The sequence below is a fragment of the Papilio xuthus genome, unplaced genomic scaffold (genome assembly GCF_000836235.2).
Source record: "Papilio xuthus unplaced genomic scaffold, Pxut_1.1 DF825946.1, whole genome shotgun sequence".
NCBI classification, from domain to species: Eukaryota; Metazoa; Arthropoda; class Insecta; order Lepidoptera; family Papilionidae; genus Papilio; species Papilio xuthus.
Genome location: NW_013532703.1, coordinates 29,718 through 49,498, shown reverse-complemented (window position 1 = coordinate 49,498; position 19,781 = coordinate 29,718). Strand labels below are relative to the sequence as shown.

General features: G+C 41.8%; 3 protein-coding genes across 6 annotated transcripts in view; 2 read left to right on the top strand and 1 right to left on the bottom strand.

Moving 5' to 3' along the window:
* LOC106123779 (RAS oncogene family member RabX1) overlaps positions 1 to 2,268 on the bottom strand; it is a 4,969-nt gene extending 2,701 nt beyond the window's left edge. Inside the window, exons 1-3 of the mRNA XM_013320185.1 lie at positions 1,886 to 2,268; positions 514 to 641; positions 21 to 308 (exon numbers count right to left, since the gene is read on the bottom strand). Of these exons, the coding sequence (XP_013175639.1) occupies positions 21 to 308; positions 514 to 641; positions 1,886 to 1,928 (459 nt within the window). The 5' untranslated portion in view covers positions 1,929 to 2,268. The remainder of the gene's footprint in view (positions 1 to 20; positions 309 to 513; positions 642 to 1,885) is intronic.
* Positions 2,269 to 3,541: 1,273 nt separating this feature from the next.
* On the top strand, positions 3,542 to 11,258 carry LOC106124496 (chymotrypsin-like protease CTRL-1). 4 transcript variants are annotated; one of them, XM_013321213.1, is made up of 11 exons: positions 4,709 to 5,656; positions 7,298 to 7,502; positions 7,626 to 7,749; positions 8,151 to 8,171; positions 8,843 to 8,943; positions 9,302 to 9,353; positions 9,469 to 9,677; positions 9,886 to 10,034; positions 10,232 to 10,378; positions 10,511 to 10,663; positions 10,699 to 11,258. In XM_013321213.1, the coding sequence occupies exons 2-10, from the start codon at positions 7,367 to 7,369 to the stop codon at positions 10,649 to 10,651; spliced, it is 1,080 nt and encodes a 359-aa protein (XP_013176667.1). In that variant the 5' UTR covers positions 4,709 to 5,656; positions 7,298 to 7,366; the 3' UTR covers positions 10,652 to 10,663; positions 10,699 to 11,258. The 4 variants fall into 4 exon arrangements, with proteins under 4 accessions (XP_013176668.1, XP_013176667.1, XP_013176666.1 ...); XM_013321214.1 differs by lacking the exon at positions 4,709 to 5,656 and adding an exon at positions 3,542 to 4,000 and having other exon boundaries at positions 10,511 to 11,258; XM_013321212.1 differs by having other exon boundaries at positions 10,511 to 11,258.
* Positions 11,259 to 12,570: 1,312 nt separating this feature from the next.
* LOC106124633 (uncharacterized) lies at positions 12,571 to 19,598 on the top strand. Its single transcript, XM_013321495.1, has 10 exons — positions 12,571 to 12,744; positions 13,747 to 13,864; positions 13,974 to 14,097; positions 14,476 to 14,493; positions 16,576 to 16,856; positions 17,223 to 17,271; positions 17,481 to 17,689; positions 18,321 to 18,463; positions 18,720 to 18,866; positions 19,398 to 19,598. The coding sequence occupies exons 2-10, from the start codon at positions 13,777 to 13,779 to the stop codon at positions 19,536 to 19,538; spliced, it is 1,200 nt and encodes a 399-aa protein (XP_013176949.1). The 5' UTR covers positions 12,571 to 12,744; positions 13,747 to 13,776; the 3' UTR covers positions 19,539 to 19,598.
* Positions 19,599 to 19,781: the final 183 nt, after the last annotated feature.

Genomic DNA, 19,781 nt, shown 5'->3' with positions numbered 1-19,781 from the left:
GGTGCGGGACGGGGGGGTACCTGGTCGTGCAGCGCCGATGTCTCGGTGTAGGGCGCGCCGAGCGCGGCGGCGTAGCGCGCGGCGTCGGTGGCGGGCACGGCGCGCGCGGCCGCCAGGTCCGCCTTGTTGCCGACGAGCGCGAGCACGAGCGGCCCGGCCGCATTGCTCTGCAGCTCTTTCACCCAGCCCTTGACGGCGGCGAAGCTCGCGCGGCACGTGATGTCGAACACGAGCAGCGCCGCGTTCGCGTTGCGGTAGTACATGGGCGCCATGCTGCGGAACCGCTCCTGCCCCGCCGTGTCCCACACCTGCCGGCCGAGCGTCGCGTCAATCCCGCCCGAGTCCAATTCGGTCTTAAGTCATAATTACTTGAGTCGTGGCAAGAGATTTGGTAAAAGCGCATATTTTAGTATGGCGAATTGAGGTGTATTCTACCTATTTTTGTAATAGAAATATTACAGTTGATTACGGGATGTTGAATATGTTTTGTCCCGCGAGTGCGGCGCGCGTTACCTGCAGCTTGACGCGCGCCTCGGCCAGGTTGATGTTGCAGGTGAAGAAGGAAGCGCCGATGGTGGGCGAGATGTGTCGCGAGAACATCTTGCCGATGTAGCGCACCACCAGGCTCGTCTTGCCCACGCCTGCAAGCGGCGACCGACGGCGTCACGGAGACGGCCGGCCTAGCAGTGTTCCATTTCTGTCGCAACACCGCTAGGCCAGTTAGCAGTGGTAGATGCCAGCAACAACAACATCTGTTGCATGAACACCACCACCACACAGAAGACAGGCATCAAATGGAACTAATCCTGCTTACAGTCTGATGAGTACACTCTGGAGGCCTAATTTTAGTCCCCGTTCCCTTTCCACCATTTTCTTATAAGGAAAGGATGGAAATGGGAAGGGGATACATAGTAAGGGGAAATATTCTCTTACTGTGCATATTCTAATCTGTTAATTAAAGGTAGTCAATGCATTTGCAATTCCGGATTTTGCTTATTCACAGCAGTTACTTTGCCATTTTGAAGATTTTGGTTGCTTGTTTTCCATCTTATAATATTAAAAAAATATAAACACAGGATCATAAGATGCCAATAAACCATTTCAAGAACCCAGCAAATTACTCCAGTAGGGCAAAGAAGATAAAATGCAATATTTACTTTATCAGGACATCTAACAACATTCCAATAATCCTGTTCACAAAGAGTTGCCCAGCTGCAGGCTGCTGCAAAATAATGGCTTCTTGTAAAATAAGAAGGTATTTACTATTTCTGTCAATTTATAATCAATCTTTTAATAAATAATATGACTTATTTCATAATTTTGCTGATTTTGCTTAAAGTGGGAAGTGGCTACTGTTCATACACATTTTTGGCAAATTAAGACTAATTTAATTGAAGATATCTAGCCTAGCTGATTGAGCTGAAGAGTTGACATAGGGAAAAAAGAAACCTTCACTGCCAAATACACTTTCCATCCCCACCTTTTCCTTTATTGAAAGGGAAGAGAACTAAAATTCTACCTCCAGCACAAGTGAATGCTATCACTGTGTGGTTGCAGTGCTATACCTTTTAAATAAGCCAATCATGCAAACAGCAGCTACTGCAGATTCTACCTTTGTTAAACATTTTCACTATACTATAAAAATAATATTGCATGTTATAATAAATTGTAAATTATTTTATTTATTTACATAATTACATAATATTATTGAATAAAGAGAAATCTATATACATAACTTTATTTCAACAAGTGCCAGCAAATTTAGTGAAACATTAATATTGTATATGTAAAGGTATTAATTTGCCAATTTCCTGATAGCTTCGTAATCGGGTAGTCATGTCGTAACAAATACAATCATTTATGTAGTGAATTTCGTAACGCATACCTTGTGACCCTAACACCACTATTTTGGCTTCTATCACTTTCATTTTAATCTACACCTTATGGACTATGGAAACGTTTAAAATTCACTTTATAAAATTTTTCTATCACAATGAATGACTGGGATTTTTAAAAATATTCTTCGTCGTAATGTTTAAAATATTAATTAAACTAACGTGCACTTTCATTCTTAGCTAGAGACCAACTAGAGGCGGACAAACAAGTTTTCCTTCATTTAAAGAGCATTTAATGTGGTTTATAGGTACTGGTATGGTATCTATTTTTGTTAAACTATGTTCTGTTAGTTTTAATCTAAATTTTCTCTATTTTGTTTTACTCGACTTAATTCTTGTAAATTGACACATGACAGTGACACTCATAAGATGCATATACTCTTTGATACAAATTACAATTTCCTCAGTGTTGTCATTTACATTATAAAATATACATGTAATGTCTATACTCTGTAAATGGACTGGCTAGGCAACGTATTTTTTGTGCCTATTTGATTTTTGCCATTTTTTATTTTTCCATTTATAGAGATCGGTGTTATTGACCCATAAGGCTATCAGTGAAGCAGTGTTTGAATCATTCAATAACACCAGCTAATGGTAAACGGTAACTGAATGGTCTTCAGAAACATGGTATTAATCTACTTTTAGTTCATTTTTTATTAAAGACTAGTTGTTATCTGCAACTCCGTCCGCATGGAATGAAAAAAAAAACTTAATTAGTTCCCGGCAATTATTCGAATTTTTCTCACCTTTTAAACCTTCCCTAGACCTCCAAGAACATTCCAAAATAAAGTGTGTGTGAATCCGTTGAGCCGTTGTCTAGTTTTAGCGAGACTAACGAACAGCAATTCATTTTTTTTATATAGAATAACTAAATGCATAAAATTACATTACTTTCACCGCAATTTCTTAAAAAAAAAGGATCTAAAGTTTTCGCTTCAGGTATTGGTTTAAAGATAAGGTTTTTTTTATATCGTAAGGCGACAAACGAGCGAGCGGACACCTGATATCGCTGAAGTAGCGAAGTGACCGTTGCCCATAGACATACGCAATTGCTTATGCGTTGCCTACCTTTAATCGATGAAAAAGAGGATGCACAGAAAGAAAATATCTTCCCCTTCCATGCATCCTCTCATCCGGAAAGTCCACTTCACTTCCCATCCTTTCCTTATAAGACAAAGTTAGGGAAGGGAAAGAGGACTAAATTAGGCCTCCGGGACGCACACTCATCAGACGAAAAGCGAAATTGCTTCCACTTCACGCCTGTCTTCTGTGTGGTCGTGGTATTTCACCGGGCGAGCCGGGCCAAGTCGTGCGAAGATGTTAAAGCGGGCTATACCACTGTCGAAATAAGCTACGCTTATTTTAAAATATATCCCTTACTTGGTCGCATAAGTAATTGTCGCCCGCGAAAACCTTCGCGCACAATTAAAAAAATATATAAATAGGCCTACATGTTCTTTCAGACTATGATTTACATCTTTACCAAATTTCATCGAGGTCCATGCAACCATTCACCTAGAGACACCTTCTAACATCCATCCATCCATTCGTCCAAACATTCGCATTGTTAACATTAGTAAGATTCACAGAAAATAATTAAAAAACATCAAACGTCATTATAATATTTATTACTTTCCTCTGCTTACTTATTTTAGGCATACAATTGAAATGAAAGCAAAGGTTGCTCTTAAAATGGTGTTTTTTTGCTGGCTTATTTGATCTGTCTGCGTTCACTGACATCATTCCTGAGCTCGCTTCTGTCTGTTACTGAACTTTAGGTATGTACATACACCGGTACTAAGGGATAGATCTATATATGTATCTATTAACAGTTTTGTTGTAAACTGCGGCATTTTACAAACACCGTGTGTGAATACGTCCCAAGGAAAATACTTAGTACGATTGTCCTGTCCGCTTTAGGTATATTTTTAGTTCAAATGCGTCAATATGTTGACTAATGTTGGGATATTGTTTCGTCAAAAAATTCCATTAAATCATTAGGAGGTACTTGTCCGCAACATGAGTGGCTGTAGCTAGTACAGCAACAGGGGGCGCACAGGACGCAGCTTATTGTGCTGGCAGTAGTGCTTCTCCCGTACATTGTAAGTTATAATACACATTACGAGTGAGAATTACACAATACACTAAAATTGCTGAATGCACTTTGCTTGTTAAAATTATCGAGTTGCGTTCAAACAAAACTTGTATCGTTACGGCTTGTGAACCTACCATTTCTTTGCGAGCGGGCGAGACAGGTTATCAGATAGAATATTGTAAGAAAAAATTCTATCACAGCGCGTATATTTTTTTGCCACCGATATCTATAGATCAAAAGACAGGCATAAAGTGGAAGTATTACCTCGTTTCGTCTGATTAGTGTGCATGTCCGCGGCCCAATGTTAGTCCCCTTCCAACCCTTTTCTTAAAAGGAAGGGACGTGCAAAGTAGGTGGATTTGGCAGGAGATTGGACGTTTGCGAAGGGGATATATTTTTGTGAGTCCTCTCCGTCGATTAGAGATGGGCAATGCATTTGCAGTTGCGGATGTCTATAAGCAGCTTGCTCGTTTACCACCATTTGCTAAAAAGTACGTCATTTTACTCCGTACAAAATTAATTCAATGCTTCATAGACGTGAGTTGTCCCTGTTGATAACAGCCCTTTTGTCACCGGGACAACTAACGTAATGAACGTAACGGAATCGGTCACGACAACTCACACGTATTTAAACTGTAAAGCGCTATTGCTTGGTTAGTTGTTTAAAATAAATATAAAACGATACAACTCTAACAATACACCATACTTACTTTTGGTTTGTTGTGTCTTTTCCACGCCTTATAGTATTATTGCAAATCCATTTGTGAATGAAGTGTGTCTTATTTTGTCTTTTCAACCATACCTGCGCCTGCGCAGTCGGTGGGTTCGCAGGTAACTTGTGCAGTTACGCATTTGTTGGTTTGTTAAGACGACAGTAATATAATCTAGACAATGCAAACTAAAATTCATGACAAGTAATAGGAAGTATGAATCGGTGTCGCCATCGTCCGCCGCTCCGCGCCGCTTCGTCGAGCCGCAAACCTCGTTGTCGTTTCTCGCTCGAGGCAAATGCGAACTTGTTCTGTCATCACGTGGCAGCACTGTACTGTACATAATATTGTTACGTCAAAATTTACTGCCGTGTCACTTGTATTAATACATAATATTGTCGTCCCTTTATTTTCTTTAAAAACCGCAGACTACAATATGTTGAATTCTACCTTAGATTGTCCCTTGCACTCCAATGTTTAAAAAAACAGATGGGTGCCGCCAGATGTTTATCACCCTCTGGTGCCTAACCGGTTGTCGTTGAGAGGCTTTTACGGCGAGGGACCGCGATGAGATCACGAAATGCTGTGGCTGACAGCTGTGACTGTGACGCATCAAACAAATCTCGTGTTATGAGCGTGAGCCTGCATATGGCGACGGTGCGGCGCGGTGCGGCGCGGCGCGGCGACGGCGAGGCAGATTAGTCGAGCTGCTCGACTAGTTGTTGAACTTGTGCCGCGAGTTATCGTTAGAGGTCACTATCGCAATTATGAGATGAATTAATCTGCAGTCGCGGTCGCGGTGGCGCAGCGAGTACGCGTACTGGTCGCCACTGGATGCCGCGTAGCGCCAAGTGACTCCGCGTGACGTCAGAGCGTCACGTCAACAGGATTGCATAAATGTCGGGCAAATAAAAATTCTACCCTCATTACTTTATATTTTCGCTTATCAAACGGTGAGTAAAGCTGTTGTTACTTATGAACTTTTGAGTATATATATATATATATGTTGTAAGGTAAGAACAAAGCGACTCAAACATTATAATGAAATGTTGTTTTAGAGGATACATTGACAGCACTTTACTTGCGACGGTTTCCGCCTGTCAAAATAGCGCTATCTGTTGAAAATAATTAGCGTAAATAAGTTGTTTTTCAATAAAAAGAAAAAATCTATGCCTCGATACTTTCTGTACATAAATGACATTATGGTAATAAAAGAAGTACAATTGCAAATATCCATAATGAAAACCATATTTTACATATAATATTTGATAAATTAAAAAAGTAAAAAACAGCAGTAGCAAAAAAATGACAATATATAAACTAACATGCGGCTGCGCACTGCGTCGTAGCCGCATTGAAGGGGTTGCTATAACAAAAATTATAGCAAAAATTATTCCCTAAGTCTATATTACTGCTTATGACAAACCGGGAAAAATGGAATGATATCTCATTTGTTAAAATCTGTTTTATGTCACAAAGGAACTTACGCTTATAAAAAAAAAACGATTTAAAAAGCGAACATTTGGCAATCGACAATGCGAAGACACTTTGCACCCCGTACTAGTCTCTGCCGAGATGTTAGAACATAGGAAAGTGGATAAACCTTTTTCTGCTTATATTCTCTTCGTCCAATATATGCTTCATAATAGGAGAATAATATTCTATTTGGTTTGCAAGCCTCGCTAGTGGCATCATTGATCTAAAAATAAATTTTGGCTCGATCGATACGATACGGCAAATACTTCTGCAACAGAGTGTCGCGCGGTGGGACACACGTCGGACACACACGACTGTCGATATATACCTAACGTGAGCATTAATTTTTTGACTCAAAACGGGACATTGATTTTTTTCAGGTAATTAACATATAGTCCATTAAAAATTAAACTTTTTAAAGTTCTTTCTTCAAATAAAATTAGTAAGCTTACGTTACAAATTAAGAAATATATATATAGCCGAAACGTTTAGTAGCAGAGGCTTTGCTTTAAGCTGAGTACCTATGAATAATAGCTGATGATGATATTAAACAAGTTGGAGCTTTCTATATTCGCCTTAAGAAGTGAAATTTGAACAGAGTTTTCTCAGATGGGTTGACCGACGACGTGGTTTCGCCCTTTTAAGCCAATGCCGACCAGTTCAACTGCTTAAATTTTCGCGCGGATAAAAAAATACTGGCCAAGTGCGAGTCGGACTCGTGCCCCGAGGGTTCCGTACTAACCTGTAGGTAGAAGTAAAAGAATTTCGACAATTGAGTCATAGTTAAAAAGACTAATATGTTTATAATTTCTAAAAATAATATGTGTTGTAACAAAAAAAAATTACGATTTTCGGATTTTTTCCCTTTATGTGTGTTTTAACACATTGCTATATGCCAAATTTTATTCTAGGGCGACCGTGTATCATTCGTTGCGTTATATTTGGCTCGTTTACGTAACGACACGTGTTGCCGGCCCAAAGGTCTGACATCTAGTAACGTCCCCTCTCTCCGGCATGTACTCTCGTCGGTTGCGGTGTGGCTGACAGAAACGGTCGCGGACGTTCAGTGACTCATCTACCCTCACAAGATTTTGACAATTGTAACTTTTTGTTTCCAGAAACCAAAATAGTCGGATCAGAGGATGTTTTAAGGCGGCGTGAACACGAGTGTATTGTTAGTAAATAGAATGCGTGAAGCGTACGTGGACGGCGACCTCGAACGGATGCCAGGGGCGCGGTGGGTGCCGGTGGTGTTACTGCTGGTGCTGCTGTGCCAGCCCACGGCGAACTCTCTCGCGGCAGATGAGGACCTCAGCCAGATGGGTATCATTATTTATTTTCATGTTAATAAATAAAAAATCATTAATTTCTGTAGCGGCATGGGCACACGTCGCATGGTACATGGCGGTGTGGTCGCAGCGCTGTGAGTTGTGTAATAATTTGCAGGCAACGAGTACAAGTCGTGCTTTCGGGCGCGGGACCGCAGGGTGGGGATATGCGTGCACTTCACGCAGTGCTACAAAAACCAATCCCTGGCAGAGGGTGGACACATTTTCAAGTACGAAGTCAGGTACGCCACACCTTGTATTATATATTATTGGGCACATTTCCAGTTCACAGTTAAGTCGTCAAGAGAAGCGTGCGGTGCTATTGTTAGTTTGTAGGTTACAGCTCACTGTATTGTGTAAAAACTTTACAAAAAAATATATCACACGTATGTACGTAAAGATCGCACGTCGCACGTCGCGTGTCGCACGTCGCGTGTCGCACGTCGCGTGTCGCACGTCGCGTGTCGCACGTCGCGTGTCGCACGTCGCGTGTCGCACGTCGCGTGTTGCACGTCGCGTGTCGCACGTCGCGTATCGCATGTTGCGTGTCGTATAATATGGTCGTAGCATTAGGTTAACTGTTTAGTTATTTATCGCTAACATGTTTTACTAATTTAAAAAAATGATACTTTCCTTGTTTCAGGGACGGAGCTCCTCCAATTAAGTATAAATGTTGTTTTTATTTTTGTTATAATAGTACACAAATAGACACATCAAAAAGCGACGCTTATTAAATTAGCTATTATTTATGTAATTTAATATGTTTTTATCTTATTTTGCGTTTTAAAAATTCATTAAAAAAAATAAGAAGAGAAGTTACTTTCTAAAATTATTTTTTACAATATTATATGTAATTATTATATTACATTTTATTTAAATTTTTTTTTAGAATATAAATAATTAAATCCAAAAAAGGACGACATTACATATTCATAGAGATGTTTTTGAAAGCACGATTTATCTTTGTGGATGAGAGAGTTTCGCATGGTTTGGTGGCTATCCACCACACCACATCTCATCCCCCGCAGTCAGTATTGCTTCTCGCCGAGAACTTCAATGCAAAACATTTTGACGAACCATTCTTTATTTGTATGAGTATTGTTCACTCGGACCTAATGTATCAGGCTAACAAGAAAATTGAGTGTGAAGTTAACCAACGCACACTGGGTCAGTTCAGTTGATTAAGGTCAAGACACCCTTACTTGGGAATGCTCCGAGTCTCTCGGTGGACACATGAGCGGACGGCAATACATGAAGCACGCGACTTATAAACAGTAAGCACAACAAAAATGGCGAGTTTTTTATGTGTTCGTATAAAATTAATTATTTGTTTAGCGATTGCGGCCGCGACAACTGGTGCTGCACTGACGACTCCGGCCTGTCCGTGTCCGCGCCACCCGACGTCGCCTCCAGCAGCTCGCCGCCCGAGGGCACGGGTAAGCGGTGCGCGCCCGCCTTCAGACGCCTCATGGGCGACGTCGCACGACTGCGACGCGCATGTTCCTTAGCCGTGGTCAATTAATGTTAAATTTGCGTATAATTTTTTGTTTCGTTAAAATAAAGTTTGATATGATAAAGACGCTAAGCGAGACCTCGCCTCTGCGCTGGTGGTTTGCTGCTGCATTGTGCCTCATAATGTGGTTTAATATTAGTCCCTGTATCCACTTGTGCGGATCGGTGTTGTGGAGAAATGTTAATTGTTATTGTGCTCATAGAGCGGCTCGCTGCTCTCTGAGTGCGCAGGCAAGCGCCATTGCCAACTGCCGTAACATTGCTATATTTGTTTTGTCACAGGGAACTGCCTGCGAGCCTTCGACGACTGTCCGTGGTGCGTCGCCCTCTACAGGTTCGTTTCGATTCGTTGCTTACGTAGTGCGCTTCACCCATTACACACCGACTTGTCCAATCGGCCGGGGAAGCGGGCCAGCAAGCCAGGATACGAGGTTTGTTGATTGTTGCAGGCCGGGCGGCGACGTGAACCGAAACCAACGCACCAAGTCCGGCCTGTACTGCGGCGGCGCGCTGGTTAGCTCCCGCGCTGTGCTCACAAGCGCCGGGTGCGTCGCCACCATCGCCGAGGAGAGCGTGTGGGCGCGCGTGCCGGCCTCCGCCGCGCCCACACGCAACTACGCCGTCGTCGACAAGCTGCGGCACGAAGGCTACAACTCCGGTGAGCCTCGCCCGTGCCCGAGCGCCGCTCGGTGCGGGACAAGGGTCGGTAAATAATCGGCTTGCCGTTTGTTCCAGTTTTCGCCAGTATGAGTGTCGCAAATAACTACAATAAAAATAAAGATTTAGCGCGCGATCCCCTGATGCAGTACTTGTGTTCGTTTGTAGCTGAAGAAATGGTGGATTTTAACATTGGCTTAAAACTTTAGGTAACAGCAAAAACGACTTCGGCCTTCTGATTTTAAAAGATTCAGTCGAGTTCTCAACGAGTCCCTTTAGTGCATGCGTGAGCTTTGCGCTGCCGCCCGCTGTCGGCTGCCGCGCCGCCGGCTTCGACGCCCTCGAGGAGGTGGTACTGGTGAGAGCGCCCCTACAATATTGTTCCTTCCAATATCTTCTTCTTTTAAATATAAATACAAGTGTAGACCTAGTTTTATCTCGATAGATCGACAAAATTATACACAATGAATGTGGTGTGGAGCAATATCTATCGCCGATCACTGCAACGAGGCAAAATTAACAATGCAGTGGGCATTGTAATAAATGTATTCACAGACGCCAGTGTCCCTGCGAGACGGAGATTGTTCGCAGCGCAACCGCAGCATCCCGGACCTGATGTGCGCCATTCCGGCCCTCGCCGGCGCCGCGCCCTGCGCCATATCGCCCGGCGCGCCCGTGCTCTGCCCCGCCGGCGACGCCCAGGTACATCCCGTCTCCCATACATTTCTTCTCACCTACTTTTTCTATACTTTGCCGTGGCCGATTGCGACTCTATTGTTTCGGATCCGAGGAAATGCCTCAACGTTGCTTTTATAAAAATATCTAATGTCGCAGGGCGGGCTGGCGCTAGCCGGGGTGGTGCGGCGCAACTGCCGGGCAGGCGCCGCGCGTCTCGGCAAGCTGCAGCCGCATGCTGATTGGTTGCAACTGCAGCTGCGCCGGCTGGGCGTGCCGGCCTGGCGGTACGCGCTCTAGCCGCTAGCCGCGAGCCACTAGCCGCTAGCCGCTAGCCGCTAGCCGCTAGCCGCTAGCCGCTAGCCGCTAGCCGCTAGCCGCTAGCCGCTAGCCGCCAGCCGCGCGCCTCGTCCCGTGCCCGCGTTTACTTCGCGGTACGCGGTTCAAGGTCAAGCGCAACAAAACAATCACAAAATCTGAACAAGCATCTATTGTACAAGCTATGTTGTGATTCATATTTAACTAAAGACTTATGTAAAAATGCTTACCTAATAATTTTGGTGTCAAATTGGTTAAATCTTTAGCTTTAATTTCTCGCTGCTCTTTAATGTAATAAATAATAATATTGGTCTTGAGAATACTGATTTATGTTAGAAAGGCGCTATCATTGACAGAGTTCGAGGTCATGTGTACACATAATGTTATAATTTAACCATTTAGCAGGATACGTGACCTCTGTGGAAGTTTGCATGCGTTTTACTCATTTTTCAAGTCTCCTAAATGTGATAACCTCTGTAATATAGCAAAATTAAATTTTATTCATATAGTGATGTTTTTGTAATAGTACTTCTACTAATTGATAACATGTTTTTATGAATTAGTGTTGAATAAATGTTGCTGAATAACATTTGATGTATTTATTTTGTAATTGTATGACGCGATGGAGGTTCGTGAAATGACGGAACTTTTTACAAACAAGCTGTAAGCGATGGGCTGGCGTTAAATATAGGTTCGCTCTACCGAGTACACGAAGCTTTTTTACCCCCTGAACTAACCAGATGACTATTAGTTATAACAAATGGCCGCATTTGTAGTTATAATCCTAAATTTATTACATTATGATTTAAACAAGCTGTGCCCGCGACATTGTCCGCATTTATTTTTATATCATAAGTTGGCAGACGAGCGAGCGGCCACCTGAAATCGCTGAAATAGCGAAGTGACTGTTGCCCATAGACATACGCAAACGCCTATGCGTTGCCTACCTTTAATCGATGGAGGCGAGGATGCACAGAAAGAAAATATTTTCTCTTTCCATGCATCCTTTCATCCGGAAAGTCCACTTCCACTTCCACTTCCCATCCTTTTCTTATAAGAAAAACGGTAGGAAGGGAAAGATGACTAAATTATGCCTCCGAGACGCACACTCATCAGACGAAACGCGGAATTAGTTCCACTTCACGCCTGTCTTCTGTGTGGTATTTCATTTTCATGACATTCTGTCTTTGGGTAGCATTTTAATTATTTAGGCTACTTATTCTATTTACAAACACAAGTACAATATTACATAACAAGAACACATATGAAACTCATAAAACATTCACATAAACGTAACACATTCTCAAGCTTTCATCCCCTATTGTTATTTTGCGCCCTTGATGATACAATTTTTTACAAACATTGAATGTCATATTTATTTACATCGAATTAATACCTTAAAAAATAAGTTTCAAGCTTCTATATGTGAAAATGACGATATTACCATACAAATGTCCAACCCCGTTTTCAACCCCTTACAACCACTTTTTCGCGTTAAAAGCCTTTGTCCTTCCTCGGGTTCTTTACTATCTGTGAACCAAATCTCATTCAAATCGTTTCAGTACTTTTAAGTGGAAACAGGACAGACCGACAGACACACATAGACAGAGTTACTTTCGCATATATATTTTCAAAAAGGAAGTAAGGATTGTACTTCGATGTGAAACATTTAGCTGCGATTTGGGAAAAACGTTATAAATGGGTTTTGCCCGCGGCCGGCCCGGACAGCGCGCAGGCCGCCGTTATCATACTTATGTTTAGAATATAATGTAAGGTATCGCATTTAAACTGGAAAAAAAATTGTAAATATACACAGAAGATGAAGCAAAGCGTTCGCGTGACGCTATCGTAGTGTCGCAGGTCGCCGGCCGTACGATAAGCTATCAATAGAGTGGGAGACAGGAGGTTCGGGGACAGTTAGTGTTAGTGTAGCCGCAAGTTAGTGGCAGTGCCATACGAGGACAGACGACGGCAGACTGTGGCAGTGATCAGCGCAACGACACGTCACCGCGCGCTCCACCAGCGCCAGCCTCATCTACTACTCACCACTGCGCTTATTGTAACCTGACAGTAAGGTGTGATTTTTAAAATAGCTTTATGTAAGAGCTGCGGAAACATTTGCCCATCCCGTGTCCAAGGACGCTACAAACTTTAGAATATATCAAAATAGAGGTAATGACTTGATAATGCGAATATATAAAACCACGTATGCTTCGAAGAACCAGCAGATGCGGAGCAAGACGTGGGTGGTTTAAGTTTTTGCCCACGGCCTTGCGGTTCAAGGGACATCACGCCTTGGAGTTATACCCATAAAAATAAAAAAGAGGTTCAAAAAATCAGAAATCTAGTCCATCCGTCATAGATTAAAGTTTAAATAGGAAATCAAAATCTCCAAATTTAACATTTTAATAGCTACATTTTTTATATAAAGTCCGCGATATGCTGACACTAAACGTAAAGTGACGCTTACTACAATACGAGTACATCCGTGAAAACTATACCCGGATCGGTTAAGCATTTTCTAAAATTAGCGCCCACAAACACACAGACAAATCGACCAAATTTTTAAATCACATCAATATCTGCTCTTGTTCTGCCACTGATAACCAAATCCACCTCATATATAGAACGGAATCAAGTTTTAAATGTCGAATACCAAGAATATAGACGTGATACAGATGTGTTGTGATTGTACTCGTACTAGTGACCGAGCGACAACAGCTTAAACTTTTTGTTGTATTTATTGTTTTGTATTGTTGGTGCATGCGACTATTTAATTTTAATTTATTCTACCCAAGTAAGTACTTAAGGACATCCAAACATTCATCTAAACTTCTTCTTCTTCTAATGCCTCTCCATTACTGGAGGTTGGCTGTCAGCGCAGCGAGCCTTTTCCTGTCCTGTGCTAAGCGAAAAAGTAGTTCAACGCTGGCAATATTGGTCCATTCCCGGATATCTCCTCCTTCCAACTCGTCTTCTATTCATCTAAACATTCGCATTTAAATTAATAGTAACATTAAAGTATTGCATACTAATGTTGTTGTTTCCATGTGAATAATGTGACGTTTATCCTGAAGGAAAATATTGTGTGGAGAGAAGAGAGAAAGATGGCATTGGCGAGGTACGGCGCGCTGGCGGCTCTGGCGGCTCTGGCGCTGGTGCTGCCTGCCGCCGCTCAACAACCTGATGACAACAGTATATTATTATTTTGAAAAACACTTTATTCTTAAATGCATTCCATTGACTTAGATAAAAATGGAATTAAGATAATATTAATTCAAAATAATGTGGTAATTGTGCGCAGACAACTTGTACAAGGCGTGCGTGAGGGAGGACTCGCGCTCCGGGTACTGCGTACATGACAACATGTGCTACTCCAACTTCACCTTAGCCACCGGCACCACATTTATTGGTTCTACGCAGGCCAGGTACGGCCACTATTTAGTATTCACCTATTTTCATACTTTACTTTTTCCTTTACTTGTATCAAGCGGTAGAGTAATAACAAGTATTACATCTTTCAATCACAAGTATTATCGGTCAGTTACATATGTATGTATGGAAAACGTGATAGGGACCGGGCCGGCTCGCTCCTGACTCAGGCTGGTCCGGTGCGGATTGATGGACTACATACATCTTTAAATTACACCGCAGGCAAAATTACAAATTCAGTGCTTGACTTGTGCTCCATTGAGCTGTGCACTGTGCACATCCTGGCAGCGGATCGCGTCCTCTACATTAGATAGGATACGAATGGACTGACATACCCGCGCGACTCACTAACACTATTAAATTACTTGTTGCAGGATGAACGACGCAATACCGTAAGTCATTTTTATTATTCTAGTAGCTGTCGGCCGCGACTCTGTCCTCGCGGTAATAGAGAAAAAACTTAATAAGTAGCCTATATTTTCTTCCACACTATGTGTGTTCCACATCTGTGCCAATTTTATTAGGACCCGTTGAGCCGTTCCGGAGGAACGTTCAAACAAGCATCTATCCATCCATCCATCTTAACTTTCGCATTTATAATTTTAATAAGATTGTTGCTGCCTGGCCTTGCCGCCTTAATTTTCAATAATAGCATAACAATAAATATTTAGTTTTTTTAATAACCTAGCTTTTTCTCGTGTCTTCGTTCGCGCAGAATTAAAAAAAAAACAGGATGAATAGTATATGTTATATTATACTTTGTAGTATAAATTTAATAGAATAGAAGAAGAAATAGAATCCATACGAATGTTTAATGTCAATAAGTTGCACAAGTATTGAGTTATTATAACATGTGAATGAAATGTAAGTATCTTCATACATTTACGTACGTACATATGTTATCGCGGTATTAGGTCAGATTAAATCTGCTTAATGGAACTTTTAACTTAACTATACTAGCAATTAATGGTCATCTTAATTACAACAAATGTAGGATGTTTGTTTGTGTGTGCGTGTCATCGATTTATATTGTGTTGTGTGTGTGCGTGTGTGTGTGTCAATTGACAGGCAACCGCAAAAAGGTAAAAAGAAAACAAACGAATTAAATAAATAAAACAATTATATTATAACACTTGGTAGCAAATTAAAAAAAAGCTATTGCATAAATTCAAAAGTAATAACAATAGAATGTGGATTTTCTTGTTCAATCAGTACCTTTTCCTTAAAAGATTTTTAAAGAGTTTGAAGCTGTTTATTAAAATATGTACAATGTTAATAATAACTGATATATAAAAAAGTTCAAAGATCAAGGTAATATCCGCAATATATTGATGGTTGAGAGGTTGAGAGCGCGAGAGCGAGAGCGAGAGCGAGTGCGTGTCACAGAGTCGCTCCGAGTCAATGGAGCAGTGCCAGGTAATCGAAAACAAAACCTAATTTGGCTGATACTTGCCGCCTTTGACCTTTAATAACTCGACGCAGATCCGAAATTTTGTGAGAACCATTTTATAGCGCCAATGTGAAGGTACCGATAATACATATGTAAACAAATATTCAGGTTATTTCCAGAAAATTCCCAGGTTGAATCATAACAAGGCAACAACAACAAAAACAACAATACGCTCGTAACCCAGAGAGGTAGACAGAAACTATGGATGAGGGAGATTTCAGAAGAACGTGCTGTGACATTTACGGAAAGTAACGTTTATTGGCAACGATTTCATTAGAAATGTAACAATTTTATATTAAAGTAACAGTGATGACGAGTGGCTATCACGAGGTCCGGATATAAATTCGATTTCACGTTCGGAACTCTCTAGATAGTGTCTAGTGTCACATCAGGAATGCCTCGTCCTAACCTAACCTAACAATTTGAGCGAGTTGCAAAATACATTACTCGATAAACGGCAGAGGTTGTCGCAAGAGATCATCATCAACCTCACGCCCACACCAGGCGGATGGAAACCTTAATCTGAACGCATTCGTTTATTCGTTAGCTCGACTCTTTCTCTGTCTTTACGAAATCTAAGAAAATGCACATTCACTTTATTTTTATTTACTTTTATTTATTTTTTTATTAAATGAATAGTGTTACAAATTAATTTCAAAGCATGCTAATTTATTTATTATTTCATATTTAACTATTAATTTGTTTGAAAATGAAACTATTTAATATTTGTCCTTTTTAAAGTTCCGCTAATTCTGCCGCTTTGTGTATAAGCAGCTTTCACACAGGATATGTTTACAGACACATTTATGTATGTGTGTACTTTGAATGTGATGAACATATGTTTGTAGATACGTTTCATCTATCTAACAATAGATGGCTCTCTTATCTAAAAAAATATGCTTGTCAGTTTTGGGTGCTTTTAATACCGCTCTTCTTGTGTGCTTGTGTGCAGCACTAAACCCTAAAACACCTTTCTCAAATAATAAATTAAATATAAGCTTCTCAATGTTTTTTTTTTTTACAGAGAATCCCAATGTGGTGGTCTCCTATGGTGTTGCGTGATAGATACAGTGCCAAGTCCAGAAATAACACCAGCGCCGGGTCCAGGAATAACACCGGCGCCGGGTCCAGGAATAACACCGGCGCCGGGTCCAGGAATAACACCGGCGCCGGGTCCAGGAATAACACCGGCGCCGGGTCCAGGAATAACACCGGCGCCGGGTTCAGGAATAACACCGGCGCCGGGTCCAGAGATATCACCAGCGACGGATCCTGGGATATCACCAGCGCCATTTAATAAATCTAGTACGACGTCATAACTGTGTTCTTAACACTAGATACAACTGTGAGGGGGTCGATAATCCTCATTTAAGTTAAAATAGACTTCAGTATTCGATACCTCAGTAGTACTTGAGCAGTACAGTATGGGGGAATAACATTGTCGATATTAAATACACATAAGCAAAGAACTAAGACATGTTGTGGCTCAGTCTCAATCAATATAGATACCTAATTATGACATCACTTTTGACCTCAGCCGCAACCGTTTCTTCTTTAATATTACATTGGATTTTTGCAGGACGTGTGTATTTAATAGTTAATAGTATAGTATAATTTAATTATTTATTAAAACAATGCAAATTAAACAGCAATTGTTTTTCATGTGAACAGATTGCTCACTGTACTACAGCGACTGCCACTGGTGCGTCGGCCTCTACCGGTACGTATGGCGCGTCACCCCTCATGCACCCCCCCACCCCCTCTGCGTCTGTCTGTGAATGTTATACGTTTTTGATGATGATAGAAAACTTTCAAAATAAATCCATAGACAATCTATGATTGTATCCCATTGAATTCAATTAAAGTTAATGACATAATGCATGAACTACGCATGAAGCTTGCATAAGCCATATCGAGCGATCTCTGCAGAACCGGCGGCGACGTGACACGGGGGCAACGTATGGAGTCGGGCCTGTACTGTGCCGGCGCGCTGGTGGCGCCGCGCGTGGTACTCACCTCGGGCACGTGCGTGCGCGCAGTAGGCCGAGAGGCTGTGTGGGCGCGCGTGCCCGGCGCCACCGACTCGGCGCACCACTATGCCGTCAAACAAAAAATAATTCACCCCAAATATAACTCTGGTCAGTCCTAACTGTTTTCTCTTAGCTTGCCTAGTTTGATAGTTGTGTTATTATAAAAAAAAATAAGTAATTTGTTCTTATTATATTTTAGTGAATGTCCACCGTCGCCTGTGAGTGCCTTCTTACCCGTCATTCTTTGAAACATAATTACATGTAAAAGTTAGTTATGTCATTGTAGAGGTGTCACCATATTTAATTTTTTAAATTATTATGCTTAATTCTTTTAAATAAACGTTTAGCAGGTACACGTAATTTTAAGGTAAAGCGTTTCTTAAACTTACGTGATTTGTAATTCATGTTGGATCTTTAGACACCTATCGTTATAATCCCCGTAAAAGGTAATTAGTTGCTATAAAACAACAGTAGTAAATTACAGAATACTGGGTGCACGCTGTATAGTTCTGAGCCACCTCAGCCCCCCTTCCCCTCCCCCTCGCCCTCCCCTACCCCTACCGCCTCGGTGGACCCGTTGTACTTTTATATTTACTTTTTCAAATGAAGAGATGGAATTAAGTTCACAAGTTCCCATAGTCTATAGTAAATATGAGTCAGTAGGTAGGAAGGTGTTCCTTTACGTGTTGTAGTACATTCGTCACAATGAACAGGCCGGATGCCATGCTGTACTCTTCAGGTACCCACGAGAACGACTTCGGGCTGTTCCTGTTGGGAGAGGAGGTGCGCAGGGAGGAGGGCCCGGCATGCGTTGGCCGGGGCGGCGTGCTCGCACGGGACTGCGTCGCTGTTGGCTTTGATGCCAACGAGGAACTAATTGCGGTACGTACATACAAATCTCCAACGCCGAAGAAAGTCACTCGCAACCTGTTTGTCAGAGTCGTCGTGAGAGAGATGGCGGAGCATATCTGTACAGTTGATATTTTGTAAATACGCGTCACCGTTGTAGTCGCTACTTCATTTTTTTTTTCACAATTTTATTACTATAGTGTTATTATTATGCGTGTAATCTATACGTTAAAAGCAATTAAAAAAAACGGTACACAGTGACATTGAAATGTGTCCGTAATCAATATAGACGGCGGTGTCGGTGACGGACGGCGACTGCCCGGGGCGACAACGGCCGCGCAACATCCCGGACTTGGCTTGCGGCATCAGCACCGAGGAGACCTGCCACGTGAAGCCCGGCGGAGTGATTCTCTGCCCTTCGCCCGCTGACGGACAGGTACAACTAGTCACGAACAACTGTGTACATATATCTCAAGGAGTGGTATATATATCTATACTTTTACAATTTTAACTATTGCTAATGATTACACTAATAACAGTCTGTAACTCCGACTCAAATTGTGCTTATCCGGAAGTAAATTAATGGTTTATATGTAATTCATTGAGATTTAAGATAGGCTCGTCCGGTGAAATACCACGACCACACAGAAGACAGGCGTGAAGTGGAAGCAATTCCGCGTACAGTCTGATGAGTGGGCGTCTCGGAGGCATAATTTAGTCCTCTTTCCCTTCCCACGCTTTTCCTTATAAGGAAAGAATGGGAAGTTGAAGTGGACTTTCCGGATGAGAGGGATGCATGGGAAGGCAAAATATTTTCTTTCTGTGCATCCTCTCCTCCGTCGATTAAAGGTAGGCACGCATACGCAATTGCGTATGTCTATGGGCAACGGTCACTTCGCTATTTCAGCGATTTCAGGTGGCCGGTCGCTCGTTTGCCACCATATGATATAAAAAAAAATAACTACAGGGTGGATTGGAGATTGTTGGGGTGGCGCGAAAGAGATGTGAAGCCGGCAAGGTGCTGCTGGGCAAACTGGAGCCGCACATGAAGTGGCTGCAGGCAGAGCTGAGACGTCTCGGCGCCCCGCTGCTGCAATACACTGCCTAGCTGCCACACTACCTTCTGTTTCATTGTAATTCTTAATTATTAAAAAAGCTTTATTTTTTATTTTAACGTTTTTTTTTTGTTACTTACAATTATAAAATATGACTACAAAACATATTAAACTAAAATAAAATTCACGTAAACCTTATATTCCCATACAAACTGCCATCTCCTATTCCCTATTGTTATTTTAAACCCTTTTAAACCTGTTTAAAATTGTGTTTTTTTTTTTTTTTTTTTTTTTTT